Genomic DNA, 20,483 nt, shown 5'->3' with positions numbered 1-20,483 from the left:
ACTGCTCTGCAGCTCTTTTGGGCTTCCTTTTACGTTTTGCTAGAAGCCTCAGCAACGATGCATGGCATAGATTAAATCAAGGCGACTACAAAGCTTCGGGCTGTATCATTTTCTTAAGAGACCGATGGGGCGGCGGGGGCGACGGAGAGGCTGGGGGAAAAGAAGGGGCTTTACTCTAAAAAAAAAAATCCAACCCTAGATAAAACCGCATTCTGTAGATACATTTACAGATCCCTGAAAGGATTTTTGTTGCATTTAGGATATTTTTTTAAAAAAAATACGCCCCTGTGAACAATATCGCTGAACTTTAATGGGCGTGTGTGCGCCTGTAGTTTTTATGAACTCTGGGGCTGAGTTTTCCTTCTTCCACTGTTTTTTTCCCCAGGACACTGACCTAGCCTTTAATTGTTTGGTGATAGGCATGTAAGGGGGAGGGGCGTTACTTGTTTATTGGAACAGCACAGTTAAAAAAAAAAATCAACCTAGGCGAACAGTTTCTAGTCCCCCCTAAGGATGTATCCAAACAGACAACCAATCAGCTCTTACACAGCTTTTTCAGCTTGTCTTTTTTAAAGGGACAGTAGCAAACGGGTTATATCACATTTAAAGTGATACCGACGGTGCAGAGGGGGCAGAGAGAGGCTAGAGAGGCAATTCTGCCAGTTCTTAAAAGGATCTAACTTTAGGCTTCAGGAAAAAAAAAATGAACCGCACATCGGCGCCTGTACTTCATAAAGAGGGAGGGGGAATGGTGAGTTATTGTGACAGGGAACCGAGGCGCCTTTCCTGGGTGTAGGCATAGCCTACATTCATCTCTGAGGTTGTATGATTTGTAAGTTGCATATTTAAAAATCTCCAAAATGTATTATTATTTGAACAAATGCCAAGGGCCCATCCTTTATTGATCTTCCTCCCCGTCAAAAACAGTAAAGCAACCAAAAAAAGGGGGGGTAGGTGGGGCATTCCGTTTTGAGGCATTTTGAGTAAGTATATGGTTAACAAGGTAACATTTTCGCTTAGTGATTTCAGGAAGAGCAGGAAGGTGAGATTGCGCTCCACCCCCCCCTTCGTAGAAGAAGCAAAAATAGCTTGGGAAGACCAAACGAGCGAGGGGGGGGGGAGAGAAATGGAGCATTAAACGCTTGAACAGCACATTCCCGTTAATTTTTATTTAGAATTAAGTCCCATTGAGTTCCGCAGGATTCTCTTCCGAGCCGGCTGCAAAAAAATAAATGGCGATAAGGCGACCACGAGGCCCCTTTCCAAGACATCCGACGTTGTCTAGAAACATTTCGGCTGCGCCTCTAAATGCACACGTTTCCTGGGAGATGAGCCCCACGGAACGGAGTGGGATTTGCGAGTACGGTGGGGGGGATGCGCCCACTTCCACGCTCTTGGCAGCGCCTGGTGGTTCCGCTGAGGAACACACGGCGGTGGTGGAGGCGGCTCGAGCATGGCAGCTTTGCTCGGCCCGCGCTGAGCAGGGCCATGTGGAAGGCAATGGGGGAGAGAAAGTGGGCGAGAGGGAGGGAGGGAGGGAGGGAGGGAGGGAGGGAGCGGAGCCCGGGCGAAGGGGAAGATGCGCAGAGAGAGAAGAGCGAGAGGCAGCTGCGATTAGGGAAAATGGGGGCTGGGGGGGAATGTGCGGTGGCCGGTGAGAACGGCAGGCGAGTTCAGAAGACGCATTGAGAGGCTGGAAGCGGACAGGGGAAAGGTGACTCGGGAGGGATGCAAAAAGAGAGCGTCTGGCGATCAGGCAGGGATTAGGGGAGGGTACCTGGGTTGAGGAGGGAGCCGGGTAAGAAAGGCAGCGAAGTCCCAGCTCAGCCCCTAGGCAGCAGCAGCAGCAGGAGGAGGAGGAGCGGACCAGCGGCGAGGGCCCCCTCCCCGCCGGGAAGGTCCTTTAGGAAGCAGCCCAAGGATGCCGCTCTCTGCCTAGTGCCGGCTGGCAGCATCTCCCTTGGTGCCACCTTAAACTTTCTGTTCGAGGGCGGAGCAGCCCTTCCCCCCGCAGACTGCCGATTGGCCGGGGAATGTATCCATTGTGGAACGTTGACGCCCGCCGCGTTCTATCCCTAGTGTAGCCACGTTCGGTTGAGCCGGGGGCGGCCGCGGTGGCGGCAGCGGTAGGAGCAGCTGGGAGAGAAGCAGGAGCCGAGGACAGGGGCAGGGCGATGGGGTCGCGGCCGGGGCTTTGACAGCTGCAACCAGGGCGAGCGGTGCAGCGACAGCGGAACCCGGGCCAGCTCCAGCGGAGGAAAGGCGCGAGGTTTGGGAGACGGGAAAGCATCGGAGAATTTCAGGCAGCGGCAGCAGCTTTAGTTTCGCCTCTTTCTTACTGCGGACCATGTTCGCTAAAGGCAAAGGCTCGGCGGTGCCCTCGGATGGGCAGGCTCGGGAAAAGTAAGCGTCGAGGCAGCGGAGGGGACCTCGGGGAACCGGACTCGGTTTCTTCAGGCGGGCGATCTTCTCGTGCCTTTATTGTCTTGTGTGGAGTTGGGGCATCTGGAAGGGAAGAGCATGGAGGCTGAGATGGGGGGGGAGGTGAAGAGTCTCCTCAGTGGGGGATCTACGGCTTTCGTGATTCAGGGAACGGGTCTCCAGGCTAAGGGCGGCGGGTGTAAAAACATGATGGAGGAACGCATGCAAGCTTGCATCGTCCTTTTGTCTGGCGTGGCTGTCCGTCTGTGCAAGTGGAAGGGTGAAAGGCTTTGTCCAGACAAGGCGCGTTTGGCTGTCTTCTCCTTGGCCCGCCTCGCTTTCTACCTCGCTTCTAGAGTTTCCAAGTTTGGCAAAAGAGGATTTAGGCGCGGGGTGGGCAGCGGCGCGGTGGGGGTGGAACTCCTCTGGGATCAACCTCGCATCCCCAAATTCTTCCAGGAGCCGGTGAAGAAAGGCCGCCCTCCACTCGGCCATCGACTTTAGCGGGGTGCAGGAAGCTTTCGGGATGATGCTGGGCTGCCTTTGGGGGATGCGCCCAGAGAAGTTGTATTTTGTGCCCTGCAGTGAGCGGCTCTCAACTTCTCTTTGAGGTGGGATGGGGTGCGCTTGAGGCAGGTCAGGAAGTCCTGTTCCTTCGCTGCCGCGGTTGTAAGCAGGGTTCATTCCCTCCCTCTTAAGAAAAGGGTGCTTGGTGTGAACGTGGAACAATCCAGTGAAGTGCTCTTGCTTATTCCCCCCCCTTCCCGACGACTTTCCCTTCTTTCTTCTCAGCCACTTCTTTCCTAATGCTGTCTTTTTACAGGTTAGCTTTGTATGTCTATGAATACTTGCTGCACGTAGGAGCACAGAAATCAGCACAGACCTTTTTATCAGAGGTGAGTGACTTTGTTTACTTTTGACCCCTTTCCCTCCCCCCCCCATAGCCTTTGTTTTCAGAAAGCAGGCACAGTGGCCTCCATTTTGAATTTTTTATCACCTTTTGCCATTTATTGCTAGTTGGCCTCAGAGGCTCTTTTGGGAAGGGGGGGGTAGCAGCAGAGAGGAAGAAAACAACATCTTTTTCTTCAGGTTGGTGACCCAAACCTCTTTGTATCCTTTGCTGTTCACAGATCCGATGGGAAAAAAACATCACACTAGGAGAGCCTCCTGGGTTTTTACATTCATGGTGGTGGTGAGTGTTGCTTCTTTTCCTTCTTCCTAGTAAAAAGTTCTTTATTTAACTAATTGGAAGTGTTAGGGAGGGAAGACTATCCCAACGAAATGATTTGGTTTGATCTTACATTTCTGTGTTAATAAATACACATAACTATGGTATAAGCTTGTCTCTTCAGCCTAGAAGAGAAGTTACTTGAAAAAGTATTGAAGAGAATCTTAGGAACAATATTGTGGTTCTTTTGGAATTTCTCCAACCTTGTATCTTCCAGACTAGAAATCATGTTATACACATTTTTTTTAAAGAAATAAAGATTTGTTACTGTCAGAAGGCTATTTGGTGGTTTTGTTTTAACAAGAAGGAGATATGTGGAGCATTTATGGATGTAAAATGTATTGTTCTTCTACTTGCCTTTCCATTGGGGACTGGTATTTTGTAGAGGATGCCTTTTCAGAATGTTTAGTTGAGGAAAGAAAATGAATGTGGTCACCAGTTTAAAAGTTTGAGATGTGTTGCCAGTTTATCTTAAACTTGTTCCTAAATTATTGGTTAGTGAGATTCTCCTTTGTGAGCGTATGTGCATGAGGTAGCGTAGTGGACAAGTTCAGTGGGACTGAAACAGTTATACAACTTGTAGCATGATGCTGAGGGATAGAAGCATTTCTAACACCCTGGTCTAGATCTTCTTTCTTGAATGCAAGTCCTAGTGATTCCAGGAAGAATTCCAATTCCTTTCATCTATTGCAGTTACCATGTGCTAATGCTGCTACCAGAATATATATGTGGTTACATGGTTGGCACCTGAAGATCACATCTCAGACATAGTAAACAGTTGAGGGACACATGTTGCTCAGCCCAATTTTCTGATGATGCTTGAGTGATAGTCATATGGTATCACAGGGCCGCATTAATCTCAATCCACAGACTACTTTCTTGCATAGTTAACCTAACCATGGTTTATGGAATTTGTCCAGTTTTCTGAATTTGCACGGTCCACAAAGATAAAATGTGGCCTGCTCTTTTGCAGCCACCGAATAGGAAAGTTTCATGAGGTTCTCCTAGTGTGTAGCTTCAGAAACATTTGGGGGGAAAGACAGGCTGTCAGTTGCCACACGTTGATGCTCTTGGGACTGTTTCCCAGTTTGTTACATGTTTGGCCTTCTTGCATAGCATTGTTTCATGCACTCACTACTGGGGAGAGCTGAGTAGAAAATAAAGTATTAGCACCTGGAATCTGTGGTACTTGAAAGACAATAACAACACAGGAGCACTTGGGGCATTTTCTGACTTATTTGCTGGAAGGCCAAAGTTATGCATTAGTTCTATATCCCACCTTCTTTTAAGGACCTCCAGATGGCATACCTGGTTTTCCTTTCCTCCCCCTGCCCCCTTTGATCATTTTGAGATACGTTAGGCTGAGAAATAGTAAGTATCCGTGTGAGCTTAATGGACTACTGAGTATTTAAATCAGAGTTGCTTTGTGCTAGTTACACTCATGTTAGATAGTATGACGTTTCTGTAAATTAGCATTGTTTATATAGAATAGGACACGATTGAATGGAGAAAAAAATAGAGAGGATGCATTCTGAATTTTATTATTGGGGGGGTTCTGTAATGGCAATGCTTATATGTGCTGATTTCAAGACAGAAGAGGAAATCAATGTTGTATTGATAGTATGGCCTTTAATGTCAAACTGAAGCAGCTGTAATGGATTGCAGTCCGGTTTAGGAAATAGCTGCAGATGTGGAGTGGGACGTGTTCAGGTTTAATAAAGTAATATGACAACTTGAATTGGACATACTCCATTTCTAGCAAGAGGGTAATTAAAAGCACCATGGAACATGCAATAGATCCATACACAAATTTCTGTTTGACTGCAGTGGCAAAATAGCAGTATGGTCCAACTCTGGAAATCTAATGTGCAAACTTTTGACATAAATAGACGCCTGCATTTGAATGTGGTATGTTCTTTCTTTAGAAGGAAACTTAACCTTCTAATATTGGGAGGGAGAAGGAAATCTTGCAAAAGGAAATATTGAAACAGATAAGCTTTTAAAGTGGAGACTCGACTTTACTGTACATTGAAACCTTGGGTGTCTAAATAGATATCTTGTCTCTCTCTAGCTGGGTATTGTTGGTGAAAGTCTCAAGTGGAACAAAAGTGGTATGTTCACTGCTCCTTGAGTAAAGATTGAACAAGATTGAGGAGTACCATTGTTCCTGAACCATTAGACTCATTTGGATAAAACCACCGTATGACTAGGGATGTATATTGTATAAGTATTAATAACTGGTTCCTCTCTTCCTTTCCTTTTATAGTGTATTTTGGGACCTTTACTGTGCCGCTCCTGAAAGGCGAGATACTTGTGAACACTCAAGTGAAGCAAAAGCCTTTCATGATTACGTGAGTAAAAAAGTTACCCTTGGTTAATAAACTTTGATTGCTACTGTTGTTCCAGAACAAATGCAGCTAGAAAAAAGGGTGTTACCACTGCCATCCTGATTATGTTTGAGTACTGTTTTATAAAGTCACAGCTATGTGAATCCAGTTCAGTGGCTTCTCTTGAATACTTTAAGGTGAAGCATATTGATCTGTTTACAGAGTCATGCGTCTTCCTAGGAGCATGGAGGGTAAGGAGAGGGAAAGAGATGCTATTTATCATGAGGAAATCTAATGTGCAAACTTTTGACATAAATAGAGGCCTGCATTTGAATGTGGTATGCTCTTTCTTTAGAAGGAAATCTTTAAAAACTCTTCGAGGCCTGTGAGTATTTAAGAATTTATCAGAATGCTGCTGTGCAGTGCAATCCTGTGCATTTTTTATCCATAAGTGAATCCTATTGTGTTAAGTGGGGCCACCCCTTGCTAAGTATGCATAGAATTGCAGCCTCAGGAGAGCCAATAGCTTCTGTTCCAGATAGCAATATGAAGATTTTTTCCTTTCCCTTAAGACTGCAATGCAGACTTCATTATTTCTTTAATTTTTAATAGGCATGGGGATGACTACAAACTAGCTGCAAAAGGAAAATTATTTTCAAGAGGCATAGGTGATGCATTCAGAGGTTGACCTAAGAGGCATGTCTTGGTTTTCTCCCCTATCCTTATATGAAGGCATAAATGGTTTCTTACCTGGAATTAAATAATTGGTGTATGTGGGGTGACTGGAGATCCAGAAAGTGAACCTGTCTAGAGCAACATGTCCTCATAGCCCAAGGAGGAGAACATTCGAAATATCCTATGTGACTATGTTGTTGGATGGGACATTGTCCCAAATGAACTGTCCCAGATAAACTTTTGGCTTGTCATCTTATCTGATGTATTGGTCTCTGGCTTACCTGTGATGGCAGAGGACAGCATCCCCAGGAACATGTAGAAGTGGTAAAGGACTAAGTTTCAAAGGGAAAGTAAAGTAAATTTGTTAAAGCAGATTCATCAGCAAGTTAAATAAGTTGAATATTACGCAGTGCAATAAATTGGGGAGTGGTGGAAAGGACTGAGTTTGGCAACATAGTTGACAACAGCCTCATTTCAATGTGGTTCATACTTGGAAGGAGGACTCACTAGTTTCAGTCACTTTTGTGCCTGAGTTTTAAGTTAAGACTCTTGTAGAAACTGCTTCCTAATCTCTAGTGACATCCATAGAATTACCTTAATCATCTGGTTCTTTTGCCCTCCAACTCTCCAAGGAAGGGCTTTTTGGAAAGAAATGCATAATTTGTACAACTTCCATGGTTGAAGTTGGAGAATCCTTGCAGGTTATTCAAAGTAACTTGCAGAAATCCCTGTGATCGTGGATGTAATGAGTTCTGGTATGTTGAAAAATACCCTTTGGAAAAAAGAATTCCCTCTTCAATTGACTCTTGATAGCTTTAATTTAACCCTTCCTGATGCACCTATCTTGAGAATATGATGCTATCTCTTAGAAAAATTATGGATGTTTAGCCTTGGATCTGATTTTATATTTTCTGTCTGACAAAGTTCCAAAAGGGACTGTTGTATTCAACAGAGAATAGTCTTAGAAGTTATTTTTCTGACTTTTTAAGGCAGAAACAGTAGTTTCTGTTTAAAGAAGTATGCGCACTGCAATGACATGTACTAATTAACAGGCTAGGTCCTATTTTAAAATAAAGGGACACTGACGCTCAACTTGGCCCTCAAATATGGAATCTTTGAAAAATGTGCTTTAGTTTGCAACCTGTGTCTCTCCCCTACAGAATTCCCTGAAAGCAATTTCCTGAGAAGGAAGAAAGTGATTAAAACATGTATTTAGATACATTTATCTCGCTGTTTAGAGAAATACTGTCTCCTGAAGAGTCTCACCTCAGTCAAAAGAGAAGGCACAGACCCCAGGCTGATCTACGAAAAAGACAATACATTACTCCAGGGATGAGAAGTAGTGGGAAGAGGGAAATCAGTTTGAGAATGCCAGAACAAAGTGGTGAAGTTGTAAACCTACAGTATATATAGCATGTATCCCAAGCATAATTGTCTATTAGTGATATTCTTTGAACAGTAGAGGCTAGTAGCTTTCTGACCAGTAACAGAAGACAGTTCCCTACAGTTCTGCAGTCCTGGGGAAAACAACGCTGGAACAGAGGGGCTATTATCATAGATGCCAAGGAAACCCCTTAGATCTCCTCAGTCTGTCTTTGATACCTTAGATCATCTTATTGCCATGATTTCTCCTTACATGTCCAGCCCTGGGATATTTGGTGACCCTGTTGGGCAAAAGAACAATTCCAGTGTCAGCAGTAGGAAGAAGACTCCAATCTGAAGAGATCATGGGGAATAATATTTGATTTTCTCTTCTGGAATAAATACTGGCCCAATCAGCTAATACTGATTGGGAAAAGAGTTACTGTTGCTTTTAGAATTATTAGTGAATTAGGGCAAGCCTCTTCCCTTGAGTGATGGCCGCCTCATTTTTATTTCCTAACTTCTGTTTGTGTGAACAGCCTGCAAGCATCAGAGTTTATTTTTTATTATGCTTGGAAAAAGTATTTCTTCCTTCAGCTCTTCATGGTACACGTAAGGACCAGGATCTTAATAGCAAATCAGCCAAGTTTGGTTGCTGGTTTTTTTTCAAGGTCATCTGCTGATTGTCGGTACTTTGGAGTTAAAAGCTATTTCTTATGCAACATGGCTTAATATTTAAAAAAGCAATTGTAGACTTCGATAATTTAAAAAAAAAACACATAGAAATCCATAGGTGGTTGCTGTCTTTATTATGACCACTCAAAAGACCGCTCAAATGTATGCAAGCTTTTGAGTTCTTTAGAGCTCTTCAGCAGTCAAGATGTTACAAAAAATAGTGGGCGGGAAAGAAGGAATTGCTTAATATAATACTTAATTGTGGTTGTGGTAGTAAATCCAATAGGATGCAAAGCAGAAGGCAGTTTTTCCTACCCTTGCGTTCTCTGGGTCCCAGACTTCACAGCTCTTGGCCATGGTGGCTAGGGATTTGATGATTACTATCTCAGCCTGTCTGGTGGATGTAATGTTGGGAAAGGCTGGCATAAGGTGTAGAGTTGTAGTGCTGGCATGCAAGATAGAGTAATGCTACATTAGCAGCAGACTTATAATAGTGTCTGAGGATTTACTGTATTTAGAGAAATTAATCTTTTTTAGCTTGGTAATAATTCTAATAATAGGCAAGAGTATTAGATAATTCACATAAACTTCTTTAATACATGTTGCTTTAAGCTTACAGCAAATAGATACAATCCTTATTGAGGTTTTTAAAATTCTCAGTGTAATAGTTTCATAACACTTCTAAGTACTTTACCTTTTTAGTTTTATTATAAGATTTTCTGTTTCCTGTTCTCATCCTTTCGCTGTACTATTTGTTTTTAAAGCCCTCTTAGTCACAAAATAGATGGTTAATATGTATTTTCATAACTGTTTTGGCTTTAGTTATTGATATTTCAAGCAGTAAAGATGCTTTTACCTCTCTCTAAAATTAATACTTTCTGACAGGCAATATGTAGCGTGCTTGCCATTATATACCATCAGGAGTCTAGTTGCATATAAGTTTATATATGTGTGCATGTGTGTATTTACACACACACTTCTCAAGCAAGTTAGGATATAGGAGCATGTTAAGAACCTTGCCATGTGTTTTATAGCTGCTGTGTCTACATAAAGTACAGATAGGCCAATACATTTGAGGGAGTTTTGTTTCCATCCATTGTGAATTATTTTTAGGATGGTTCTGCTCTTACAGAGATAGTGTTCCTTTGGTTTTGGAGGACAGAAAGATGAAAAGGCAATTTCTGGTGAATGGGAGGAGCAAGAAGAGATTTATAATCCCAGGCTATTCTTCTCCTGGGGAAGTTAGATCAGGTTTCAAATGGGGATGGTTCTTGTCTATGCCTGGCTAATCAGAACCTTGGATTATAAGGTAGTTGCATATTGGCCTCATATAAAGCTAGGATCTTTTTCTCCATATGCTCTTGGCCCCTACAACCATATGGTGGGTAGAATAAGTGCTGTGCATAGGCTTTGTGAACTGTCAATGATGGAATGCGTGGTGACCCACTCAGAAAGGAGAGAATAGTTGGTTGCAAACCATAGGAGAGAATAGTTGGTTGCAAACCATAGGAAAGAATAGTTGGTTGCATGGTTTGGAATGGCAGAAGGTGGAAGAGTGAAAGGACATTTGCTGTGAAATGTGTTAACAGCTGTTGCTGTTTATGGTCTAAAAAAACCTTTTCCCAGGTGGGAGGGGTTTGCTGTGCATGTGGATGAGGTCAAACTAAATGGCTATTACGGATTACGGGAATGATGGGCAAAAGTCATGAATGGCTGATTGCTATTTGGTTACTTTTGTAGAGAAGCATGGTTCCCAGTGTAAAGGTTTGCCTTTCAGGTGTTTGCAGAGTTCTCTACTCCCTTGATAAAGAGTTCTCTACCAGAGAAGAGACTCTTTACCAAGGGAATCACCTGGTGTAAGAGAGCTGAAGGCAAGAAGAACGTGCTTAAAACCAAGAGAATGCTTAATGCTTTCTGTATGAAAGATAGGCATGCTGGGTATATTGAAATGCATTGAAAATCTGGCATCGCTTCTTTGCATGCTTCTTTCCCATTGTTTATAGTTGAGGTGTGGCTACTTCAATGCTTAAGAAGCAAATCTCTCCAGATCAGTAGGCCTGGGGAATACATCCTTCAAAGAATGGGAAATCATGCTTCATTAGAGGCTTCTGTAACAGGACTTGCATGCTGTGTAACTTCCATTTCATTTCCCAGTATAACTATATGATAATAGAAGCAGCAGGAGCAACAAGCAATTTCCCCAAAGAACATTTTAATTTTTTTTTAACTCTCCAACAAAAAGCATTCACTCTTGAGGTTGGTTTTTGCATGAGTGTGTCTTGTTCATAAGAGTTCCCTCAGATCGTTGATCTATACTGACTTAGAAGAGATTGCTTGTGATTGGGCAGTCACTGTGCTTTGGAGAAAAACTCTTTCACTCTTTCCCTGTGAGTGGAAAGTAATAAATACTTTTTTATTTCTTTGCACTTCATTGTATCTGCTTGCTACAGGCAGGAGAATCCGGGAACAAGTTTTTCTGCAGGTTGAAATCTGGATGTTGCAAAGATGGAGTACAGTGGTGCAAAGAAGTCCATGCCCTCCTGTTCAGTCAGGATGCTTCCACTGTCTTAGAATCAGACCCAGAAAAATCCTGATTTCATGGTTAACTACACAAAAATATTCTATTTTTTTGGTTGCTTAAGATGTTTAGAAATCACACTTTGGTTCGTTACTAAAATGTAAGCTCATTTGATGTCTGCAATACACCCCTTTTTAATATTTACTTCCATTTATCTCAGTATTTTTCAGTAGAGTAGAGATGAGAAAAACCCTCTCGTGTTTTTAATGTGGTATTTCAATGATTTGTGATTTGCAACGTTGTCAAAGGATGGTGGGTGGGTGAGTGGGAGACGCGGGATCCAAAATGTGCTTTCAATTTCAGTGTTTCTGTGTGTTTCCAAAAGAAAATGTTATACTCTCTCTGGAGGGTTACTACTGTTGGCACAGTTGCCTTTATCTTGCTTCTAGGCAAAGCCCCTCCATAGCACACTCGCATTACATTGTGGTAGAATTGCCAGACACTGTTGTTGCAGGTTTTATTGTGCATCTTCTGAGCTAGTGAGCTACAAAGGGATTGTACAGCATGACAGGGAATTTCAACCACCACGTTACCTTGGAATTGGCCGATTGATGATTGCAGTTCACCGTTTCAACACTCTGAAAGCCAATACAATTTGAGTTAGCTGTGATGACTGCCAGTTTAAATACCGCAGTGAATTTCCGTCAAATAGCTAATACACAGAATGGGGAATTGCAGAAAACTTGATCACTAGAACCAATTTAGTCGATTTTGGCCTCCAGCTACAGAAAATGAACTTAAATCTAGTTGACTGTCGCTACGTACTTTTTGTGGCATTATTCTGTTTGCACAGCTTCCTCTGAGTGGAACTTTTGAGAGACATACAAAAATTCAAGACTGATGTCAACACATGACATTTTCACTCGATAGCAGGTAGAGATCTCCAGAAGCGGCTGTCTTTTTGGCAATATGTGTCTTTTAGATACATATTGTAAATTTCTAAAATCTATATTTTAGACGTTTATTTTTTAAAAAAATGAAAATTTAGACACGACTGTAGAATGAGTCAAAGCAGCCGCCTGTTAACAAAGGTTGGGGGAGATTGTGGAGAATGGAGTCTGCCTACTGGGCTCTGCAAAAATAGCATTTAAAATAATTTAGATATCATTGCCTTTTTAAAAATCCTTCCTCCCTGTGTTTTATGTCAGAAAACTTAATTATAATATAAATAATTCCTGGCCTCAGTTATGCAAAAGCAGTAGGTGTGACATAAATATTTTTTTTCTACACGACTTAACTTTAATTGCCAGGAGAACGTGACAAGAATCACATTCCTCAGAAGGGTTCTTCCCCCCATGACATGAAACACACATGCATTTCAGATTCTCATAGCTATCATGACTCTGGAAGTCAGTTTCAGTTGAAAATAGTATGGTAGTCTTGACAATTAACAAGTGCTGTGTTAATTCCATTTACTAAGAGCAGATACCAGCAACTAGGTATGTGCAAAACCTCCCACCCCTGGAACAATAGGTTTTGCACTCCCCTATCAGCAGCAGGTACTGCTTTGCTAAAGCATGATCTTGGATGATTTGCCATTCCTATTTTTGCACTGCTAAATAGTTTGTATGTTCCTTTTTTTCAACTCAGAATTATATATTTGTTCATCTGGTTGAGGCCTGTGCTAGCTGCTTTACAAGTAAAAAAAATGGTACCCTTGAAAAATGTGGAAAAGTATTTAAATGGATGTTCGGTTTTAATCCTGGTACAGATGCTGTGTGGGAGTAGAAGGTGCAAACTGTAACTTAGTTCTTCTAAACAATTCTGAAGTTTTCAACTAAAATAGCCTTTCTGCTTGGAAAACATAAACCATCTCTGCGAGCACCATCTTTTGCTAAAAGATGCTGCTCGCAGAGATGGTTTATGGGTAATACAGAAATTGAACAACTTAAAAGCTTTAAATATCTTGGCATTACATTTAGTTATAATCTCTCTTGGGTTACTCATCGCAATAAGACAATTCACTTGGCCAATTGTTCGGCTGCTCAGATTAAACAGTTTTACTTTACAAGAGGAAATCAATTTGTACCTGCTGCGATTAGAATATTTAAAGCCAAACCTCTTTCTCAAATAATATATGGTATCCCCATTTGGCTGGGAGCTTTAAATCTCAAAGTAGAGGGTATTCAGGCAACCCTTTTGTGGCAGCTTTTGGAGGTTCCCAAGTGTGTCTCTTGTTTTATAATTTGCTTAGAAACTGGTCAAAGCTCGATAGAAACTAAAGCTTGGTTAATAACAATTAAATATTGGCTTAGAATCTTATTTAGAGCTGCTCCTAGAAGTTTGTTAACATATCTTAAAAAAGAAATGTATTTCTCTTTGGTCTTGACATAGTATGTCCAAGCTTAGGCAAATTGGGATTGTGATTGATGAGTTATATTTATTGGATGAAACTTAGGCATTTAGAACTATTAAACAGAGATTTTTGGATTTAGAATATCATAAATTTAGACCTGCTCAACCCCATGTTTGTTCGCCTGCTATGTTAGATATAGAAAATCTTCTGGGTAAGATGGCACATTATTTGTATGATCTTGAGGTTCCATCTCAGCGTAGGGCCTTCTTTCTGGCTAGAGTAAACTCTTTTCCTTCCAAGGTTCTTTTTGGAAGGTATAAACGTATCCCCACCCATGAGAGGCTTTGTTCCTGCTGCAGTCTTGATACAATTCATCACATAATTTTTGACTGCCACTTATTTGAATCCCTTCACTATGAATTACTTTTAAAACCTTTACAGGGTAAATACCCGCCAAACTCTGTATTATCCTGCCAATATTTACTGAGATGTTGTACCTGAAACTACTAGAATTGTTGCTAGATTCCTGGATGAAGTACTTAAAAGTAAATGTAAACAAATCCCTCAATGAGTATGGCTTTCTCTTTGGTTAATCTCATGATATGTCAATGTGTTTCGTATCTCTTTTTTAATGCCAATAAAGGTTTCTCTGAACTCTGGTCATGCCACTATTTCTGTTGGTCTAATATGGCTGTGCCTTATTTATGGCTTGATAAGAACCTTTGTAGGAACTACAGAAACTTTCCCTGAGTTTCTCCCTATCCTGTGGACTGTCATCATGCTCAGACTGGCCTTACTTAGCCTAAAATCAGAGGATCCTTTCTTTTCCCAACTTCTTGATGTTCAAGATACATGACTATTGAGTTGATCATTCTTTTGACTCCATTAAGATACACAAGACAGTTCATAGGAAGGAGCTTGGGGCTTCACTTTACAGTTTCAAATTTCACTTTCTGGTCTTGGTTTCTCCTCTGACTTAAATATAAGGGATAAGAAAGTTCAGAGAAAAGAGACTGTGACCCTTTTTTAACTTTTGTAATGTGCATTCTTAGTATTTTTTTCATTTAGACTAGTGTCCAGTTTTGTTCAATGTAATGAATTCCTTAGGACTCCCCTGAAGGTTAGCAGAGTGACTCTTGAAACATATTACTAAGGAAACTTGACGATAAAATTTTGTGGACTGAATCTATGATCTTGGGGCCATGACTTTTAAAGCATCTTGTGTAATATTTGCCTTAATATCCTTGGCAGTTGCTGGATAATTGTTCCACCTGGTCTTCTGAGTACCACTCCCACATTGCATATTGTCTGTGGAGAACAAGCTCCATGTCAAAAAAAAAAAGTAATCTGTGGGGTAACTCTCACACCCACTTGACATTGCTGACAAATAAATGAAGAAATTACTGTAAAGAAAACTTAGAAGTGAGCGTGAAATAAATAAGCAAGTGAATGGAGAGCTGTTCTTTATTATTCCTAATGAAAAACATCTGATTTAAATTAACAGATCATGGTTAAAAACAAGTGAAAGGAAGTATTTAAGAACTTGGTTGCTGATTTTAATTTTTCCTTTGTTCTGCATGAGTCCTTTTGAAGCTACAATTGGGCATATTTGTAGGGATAGATTTACCTGCTTCTGCTTATTAGATGGCTGGTAGACACACAAATCACACAAGCATACATGCCCCTTACTCATGGAATGTCTCTGATGCTCTAGTTGTTAGAAGTACTGGTGATGGGAGAAAGGTGGAAAATGCCAGAAGAAAGATAGCAGCCTTATTAGACACACATAAAGCACTTTTGTTTGACTCATAAGAGTGCTAGTTAGTAAATACTAGACTTGCTCAGATGATACTTTCCAGTTTGGGAAAGATTAAGAATAAACCAGTTTGCTGGAGCTGTTTCTGTTCACATTACTGCAGGGAGAAATGCAAAATTAAAGGCAAGTTCTTTTTCCAGCAGAAGCAACATAATTTGTGGAGAGAATTAGTGAATTCTTATGCCTGTTTACTCAAAAGTAAGTCTCTGTTCACAGAGCTTATCAGGGTTACAACCTTAGTTAATCAGTACTTGAAGAAAGACCACGTTTTGGCTTAATGTGCTAATATCATTCAAACAGGTAGTAAGCAGCTGAGTACACAATCAGAGTTGGTGGCTTTAGTGACTTGATATACTTACCTCCCCAAGTTAGTGATGGGGAAAGGGGGGGAAAAAAAAGAGAAGGTCTAGTGAGGGCTGAGAAGAAGCATGTAATGAGTGAAGACGTGAATCTGTGTTTGTCAGATGACTTGGAGAAGCCTATGTTGCCTTTCAGATATGGTCGACCTTGAACATAGCATATTTTAGTATCTGTGTAAAGTTTTATTCAAGTCAGAGCTCTTGTATCAAGTCAGTTTCTTTGTATTGTTTCATTTGGTATTATGTGAAGGGATAGTTATTTATTATGTGCCTGTTTACTGACGTTGTAGTTATTACGATTTTTTTCATTGCTGTATAGATGGATATTCTTTGATTATGCTTTTAACTCTTTGGGAATAGTCCTGGGGAAGAGTGGCATATAAATAATTATGATCTTGTATTGAATTTTCAAAATGTGTTTTCTAATGTCAAGAGCAAGTGGGTAGTAAAGGATATTACTGGAGAAGGGTAGAAAAGTGGGGGGTGGTTTAAAGTTTATAAAGTATTCAGGGCAGATGTATCTGGCATAGTTAATGAAAGCTATGAAACCCACAACAATGCAGATTGTTGTATTACCATGCAAGCTTTGTTTAGCTCCAGCATTTCCAGTGTCTGTATGTTTCCCTCTCCCTCTTTGTACCTATGTTGTGCAAAGTGTACTTACAGTCATGGGCTGAGCTCTCACTGTGCTAAACAATGCTTTAGTTTGATTTTGGTTTAAATGTGATATGTGTTCCCAGCCATTGATGTTTCTCTGCCATTCTTCAGGTATATTCCACTCAAAGGGGTATGGAGAGCAGGTGTCATGGGTACTGATGGTGAGCATGTGTAGGGCCCCTATCCAGGGGGAAAAACACATGTGTAGTTTAGAGGCTTTGAACTTTCCTTCGAAGAAACCCAGAGCAGACCTGCCTTGATTCTTGGATTTATCTGTGAAGGTTTCCCACGGCCTTTCAGGATTTTCTGTCTAGTAGAGTAGGACAATAAGTCACTAGAGACTCAAGCTACCGTCTCAGCGTGGTTCTTCACTCTAAGTTAGGACAGCAGGAGAAAGTTGCAGGAGAATCTGAATCCCTGTCCTCCCTTGTGTTTTAGCTAGGTGACTGTGTTTCTTCAGGAAATTAATTTGAAAGCTAGTACACCAGCACAAGAGGAGGGCTGGTAGTTTGCAAATGCAAAACATGGGAGCAGCCACTAAAGGGTTGTGGTAGGCTTAGGCCTTAAAAAGCTGCTGTCCCTCACAATAATAAAGGGTACCTCCTAAGTGTTTGGGGACTGAAACTTTCACAATTCCCATCAGTCAGTTCTGAGATTTAGTTCCAGTTCTTTGGGAGAGTGCCTGGTTTGGGAAGATTGGTCCAGAGCAGTGTTTCTCAACCTTGGCAACTTTAAGCTGTGTGGACTTCAACTCCCAGAATTCCCCAGCCAGCTTGAAGTAGCTGAGGTTGAGAAACACTGCTCTAGAGAGATCAAGAGACTTAGGGATGTGTTTAGCATTGGGTGTTGTACAGTTTGGGCTTACTGTAAACCATCATTTAACACAATGTGCAAACTGTGTTAGACTTGAAGACAACTTAATATTTATCCTTAAAGAAATACATTGTCATGTTTTGTTTAAATTTACTCAAAAGGAAATAGCTGGTGGTATAGTTAATCCTATAGGTGTAACCCTGAAGGTGTTACAAAGGACATATGCATTTGTTAAAGTGTACTTTAATTTTATTGAGGAAAAGCACCTCGCCTTTTCACTAGAAAGAGGATGCTGTGAGAACATCTTTTAAGGTTTCCTCAATATTTTTTAAAAAGACTGCAGGAGAAATGTGCCTGAGACTTGTAATATTGCCTTGTTAAATGTTCAGAGTCTGAAACAACAATGCAGTTGTGTGTTCATGTGTGTTTGTTTTAAAAGGAAGATATGTCCCTTCACAAGCCGCGTTGTTTGAGAAGGAAGCTACAGAATTTTCTCTTTTACGAGAGGGAGGAATTTTGCAATCCAGTTATTCCAGGGTAGACAATCAGACATGTTAAATCCTGTCCTTAAAAATGAACTTTGGTTGAATCACTTTTCATTCATAATAATCCCTGGCTGATAGACCAGTGGCAATGACTTTACTTGGAAAAGTAAAGAATGCATTATTAAAACACCCTCATTCATCTGTGTTCTTGGGATAAGACTGGGCTCCGTTAAAAGCTTTGATTGTCTCTTTGAAGCAGGTCCCTATTTGTCATCCAAATGAACTCATGTTCTTAAGGTAAGAGTTATTTGAACTGCATAGGAGCTACAAGAATGGATGGCTGTTGGAAAGCAGTTGCTCCTTTTTTTACTTGATATTGACAAAACCCTCAAAGCAGTAAACCAGAGGTCATGGCAAAGCGCTTACGCTATAGTCTCTGTGATTGGGGAGCCTAAATATTTATCCTGGTCTGTCCCTAATGAAAACAAATTGTCAACAGTTGTTCAGTAACTGACTAAATTAAAATCTGTAATTAGTCAATTAGATTAAAGAGTTGGCACAACCTGATTGTATCATGCTGGTTAGGTTATTAAGAGAAAGGGTGTGATTTTTAATTACTGCATGCTAATTTTGACAGTTTCAAATGGAAACAGACGTTACCCCCCCTACCCCCACCTCACAACATGCGGTGTCGATTTGAAGAAACGGAGCAAAATGTAGTTCATTCCACAGAAGCTCCAAAGTTTTGTCTCTAAATCTAGGAACTGTTTCAGTTGGGAAGACCCATGGGTTGTAGTAAGTGCCTTGGAGTTGGGGGGTGTCAGGAAGAAGAGGTTTAAAATTCTGCCTAATTAATTAATTAAATTTTTGTTGATAATTTGCTTCAAGTGCAATGGAAGATAAGCCTCACTTGAATTTTTTCCCCCTTTTCTTCTTTTTTGAGCAAGGCCAAGAACAACTGTTTGTATGCTGAAATGTATGATTTGATAAGTCAGCTGCTGGATGTACGTACTTGTTTGGCGAGAGAGGAAATACATGTGGGAGGCAGAGCTTGCGTATGAATATGGTAGACTCTTTCTGTTGTGGGTAGTGTAAGTTACGTTTCTGCTTGCTAGAATACTGACTCAGAAGTTCGTATGTGCTCTCGCCGCTGTTGTTATGGCTTGCTTGTTAGGGGCAAATTGTACGGTTCTTCATCTCTTGTTCGCCCTGTTAAAAATGACTGAACAGCCTTAGCTAACGGATGTGGCGATGCTGGTGACATAGAAGTGAGTCATCTCCCTTCCAGTCTTCCTCTTCTCCCCCTTTACTCCGCCACTTCTTTTCAATAGGGTTTGAAAAAGATGCATCTCTGAGAGCACTGTTTGGCTGACTTTAAAGCATTATGTTTCAGCAAGGGAAGTACATACCTTTGTACAACATGTGAAAGACTAATCAAAGAGAATATCTGTAGTTTCAGGGTTGAACTGTATATAAACAGGGTTGAGGCTACTGTATATAAACAGAGAGCAAACCCCCACTCCCTTCTCGCACTGAAGATGTTGTGTAGTGGGGCAATGAAACGTATGCAAGAAAACAACCAAGCTCAGAGAGCACCAAGGACTCCACATGTGTATGACTCTCTTCCCCCCAGTATCTTCCCTCTCACACACATACACAAACCATTTTGCTTCAGGACAGTGGGACCTGTTGCTTTGGCTGTGTGAATTGTGGGTTGGCCTCTGAGTGCATTTTGTCCTTCTGTGTTGACCCCAGCTCCACCCCTGCAAGAAAAAAAGTTTGTGAAGGGGTGTGTGTGTGTCTTTAAGCTGCTGACAGATTTGTAGCTCTGGGTAAATATAAAACTTGTAAACCTTCCTTCATTTCCTTTCTGTGGTCCTTTCAGAGGAACAAAGAAACTCAAGCAATTCACATACAACAGCTAAAGACTTCTCTGTGCTACGTGCTCCTATCGTAAAGCCCTGCAGCATGGAGAGGGGAGTGCTTTCTTCATGCAGGAGCGGGGAGAAGTAAGGAAGAATTGTTCTTTCCCCTTTCCGAAAGCTGACAATTAAGCTTTTGCTTGAACTGGTGCATCGTGTTTGAATATGAGTATGACTTTCCTGTTCTGCTGATCATTTCCTTCCTTGCCTTGGAAGCTTGGATTTTATCCTACTTTCTTGTAACACATTTTCGGTGTCTCGTTTCAATACAATTCTTTTGATTTTCTGAAGTACTCCATTTACTTGGTCCTTGAAAACTTAATCTCAAAGCAGGTTGCAGATATATTTGCTTATGTTTCAATAGCAGCAGCTTTAAAAAGATAGAGTAATGTAATTATTCGTGTAGAGCAAGATTCAGGTGGCGATCGCTGACCTACAATGGTTGCTTAGTGTAATAAAAGTTTCAGCAGAAGGTTTTGGAGGAAGATAAGGTAAGAAAAGTTGCTTTCTAATCAGACTTTTGGTGCCTGCATGGACATAACTACGTCATTTTCTTGGCAACAGCGTGGAAATGATTTGATGTAGTCTTCTTGTGAGATGTTTCTTGGCTTCCTAGTACAGTTTATAAACCTGATATTCCCTGATGGTTGGTATCATTCAAGTATTCACCAAGGCCCTACTTTACCAAGGTTGACCAGCTTCTGCAGTCTTCAGGTAGTCATAAAATATGCAAAACTTGGTTTTGCACTCTTGGGTGCTTGCTAATAAAGAACTACTAAGAACACTAGATAAGGGAACTGCAACTGAACAAAGCTTTTCTTTAAAGACTTTAGAACCACTAAGTATCATTAGGAACACAAAAGGTAAAT

General features: G+C 41.2%; 1 protein-coding gene and 1 long non-coding RNA gene across 3 annotated transcripts in view; one reads left to right on the top strand and one right to left on the bottom strand.

Annotated features, from left to right (window-relative positions):
• Nucleotides 1-1,151: 1,151 nt before the first annotated feature.
• On the bottom strand, nt 1,152-1,964 carry LOC134493442 (uncharacterized). Its single transcript, XR_010067578.1, has 2 exons — nt 1,778-1,964; nt 1,152-1,218 (listed from the first exon to the last, which is right to left on the bottom strand). It is a non-coding gene; the product is annotated as an uncharacterized LOC134493442 (long non-coding RNA).
• The window catches only part of SSBP3 (single stranded DNA binding protein 3), a 179,372-nt gene continuing 160,852 nt past the window's right edge, over nt 1,964-20,483 (top strand). For both annotated transcript variants that reach the window (XM_063297987.1, XM_063297986.1), the window contains exons 1-4: nt 1,964-2,403; nt 3,245-3,317; nt 3,552-3,613; nt 5,916-6,000. In XM_063297987.1, the coding sequence (XP_063154057.1) occupies nt 2,348-2,403; nt 3,245-3,317; nt 3,552-3,613; nt 5,916-6,000 (276 nt within the window). In that variant the 5' untranslated portion in view covers nt 1,964-2,347. The remainder of the gene's footprint in view (nt 2,404-3,244; nt 3,318-3,551; nt 3,614-5,915; nt 6,001-20,483) is intronic.

This window comes from Candoia aspera, chromosome 3 (assembly GCF_035149785.1).
Source record: "Candoia aspera isolate rCanAsp1 chromosome 3, rCanAsp1.hap2, whole genome shotgun sequence".
In the NCBI taxonomy this organism is placed as follows: Eukaryota; Metazoa; Chordata; class Lepidosauria; order Squamata; family Boidae; genus Candoia; species Candoia aspera.
The sequence above is the reverse complement of the archived record's forward strand: the minus strand, read 5'-3'. Positions and strand labels throughout refer to the sequence as shown.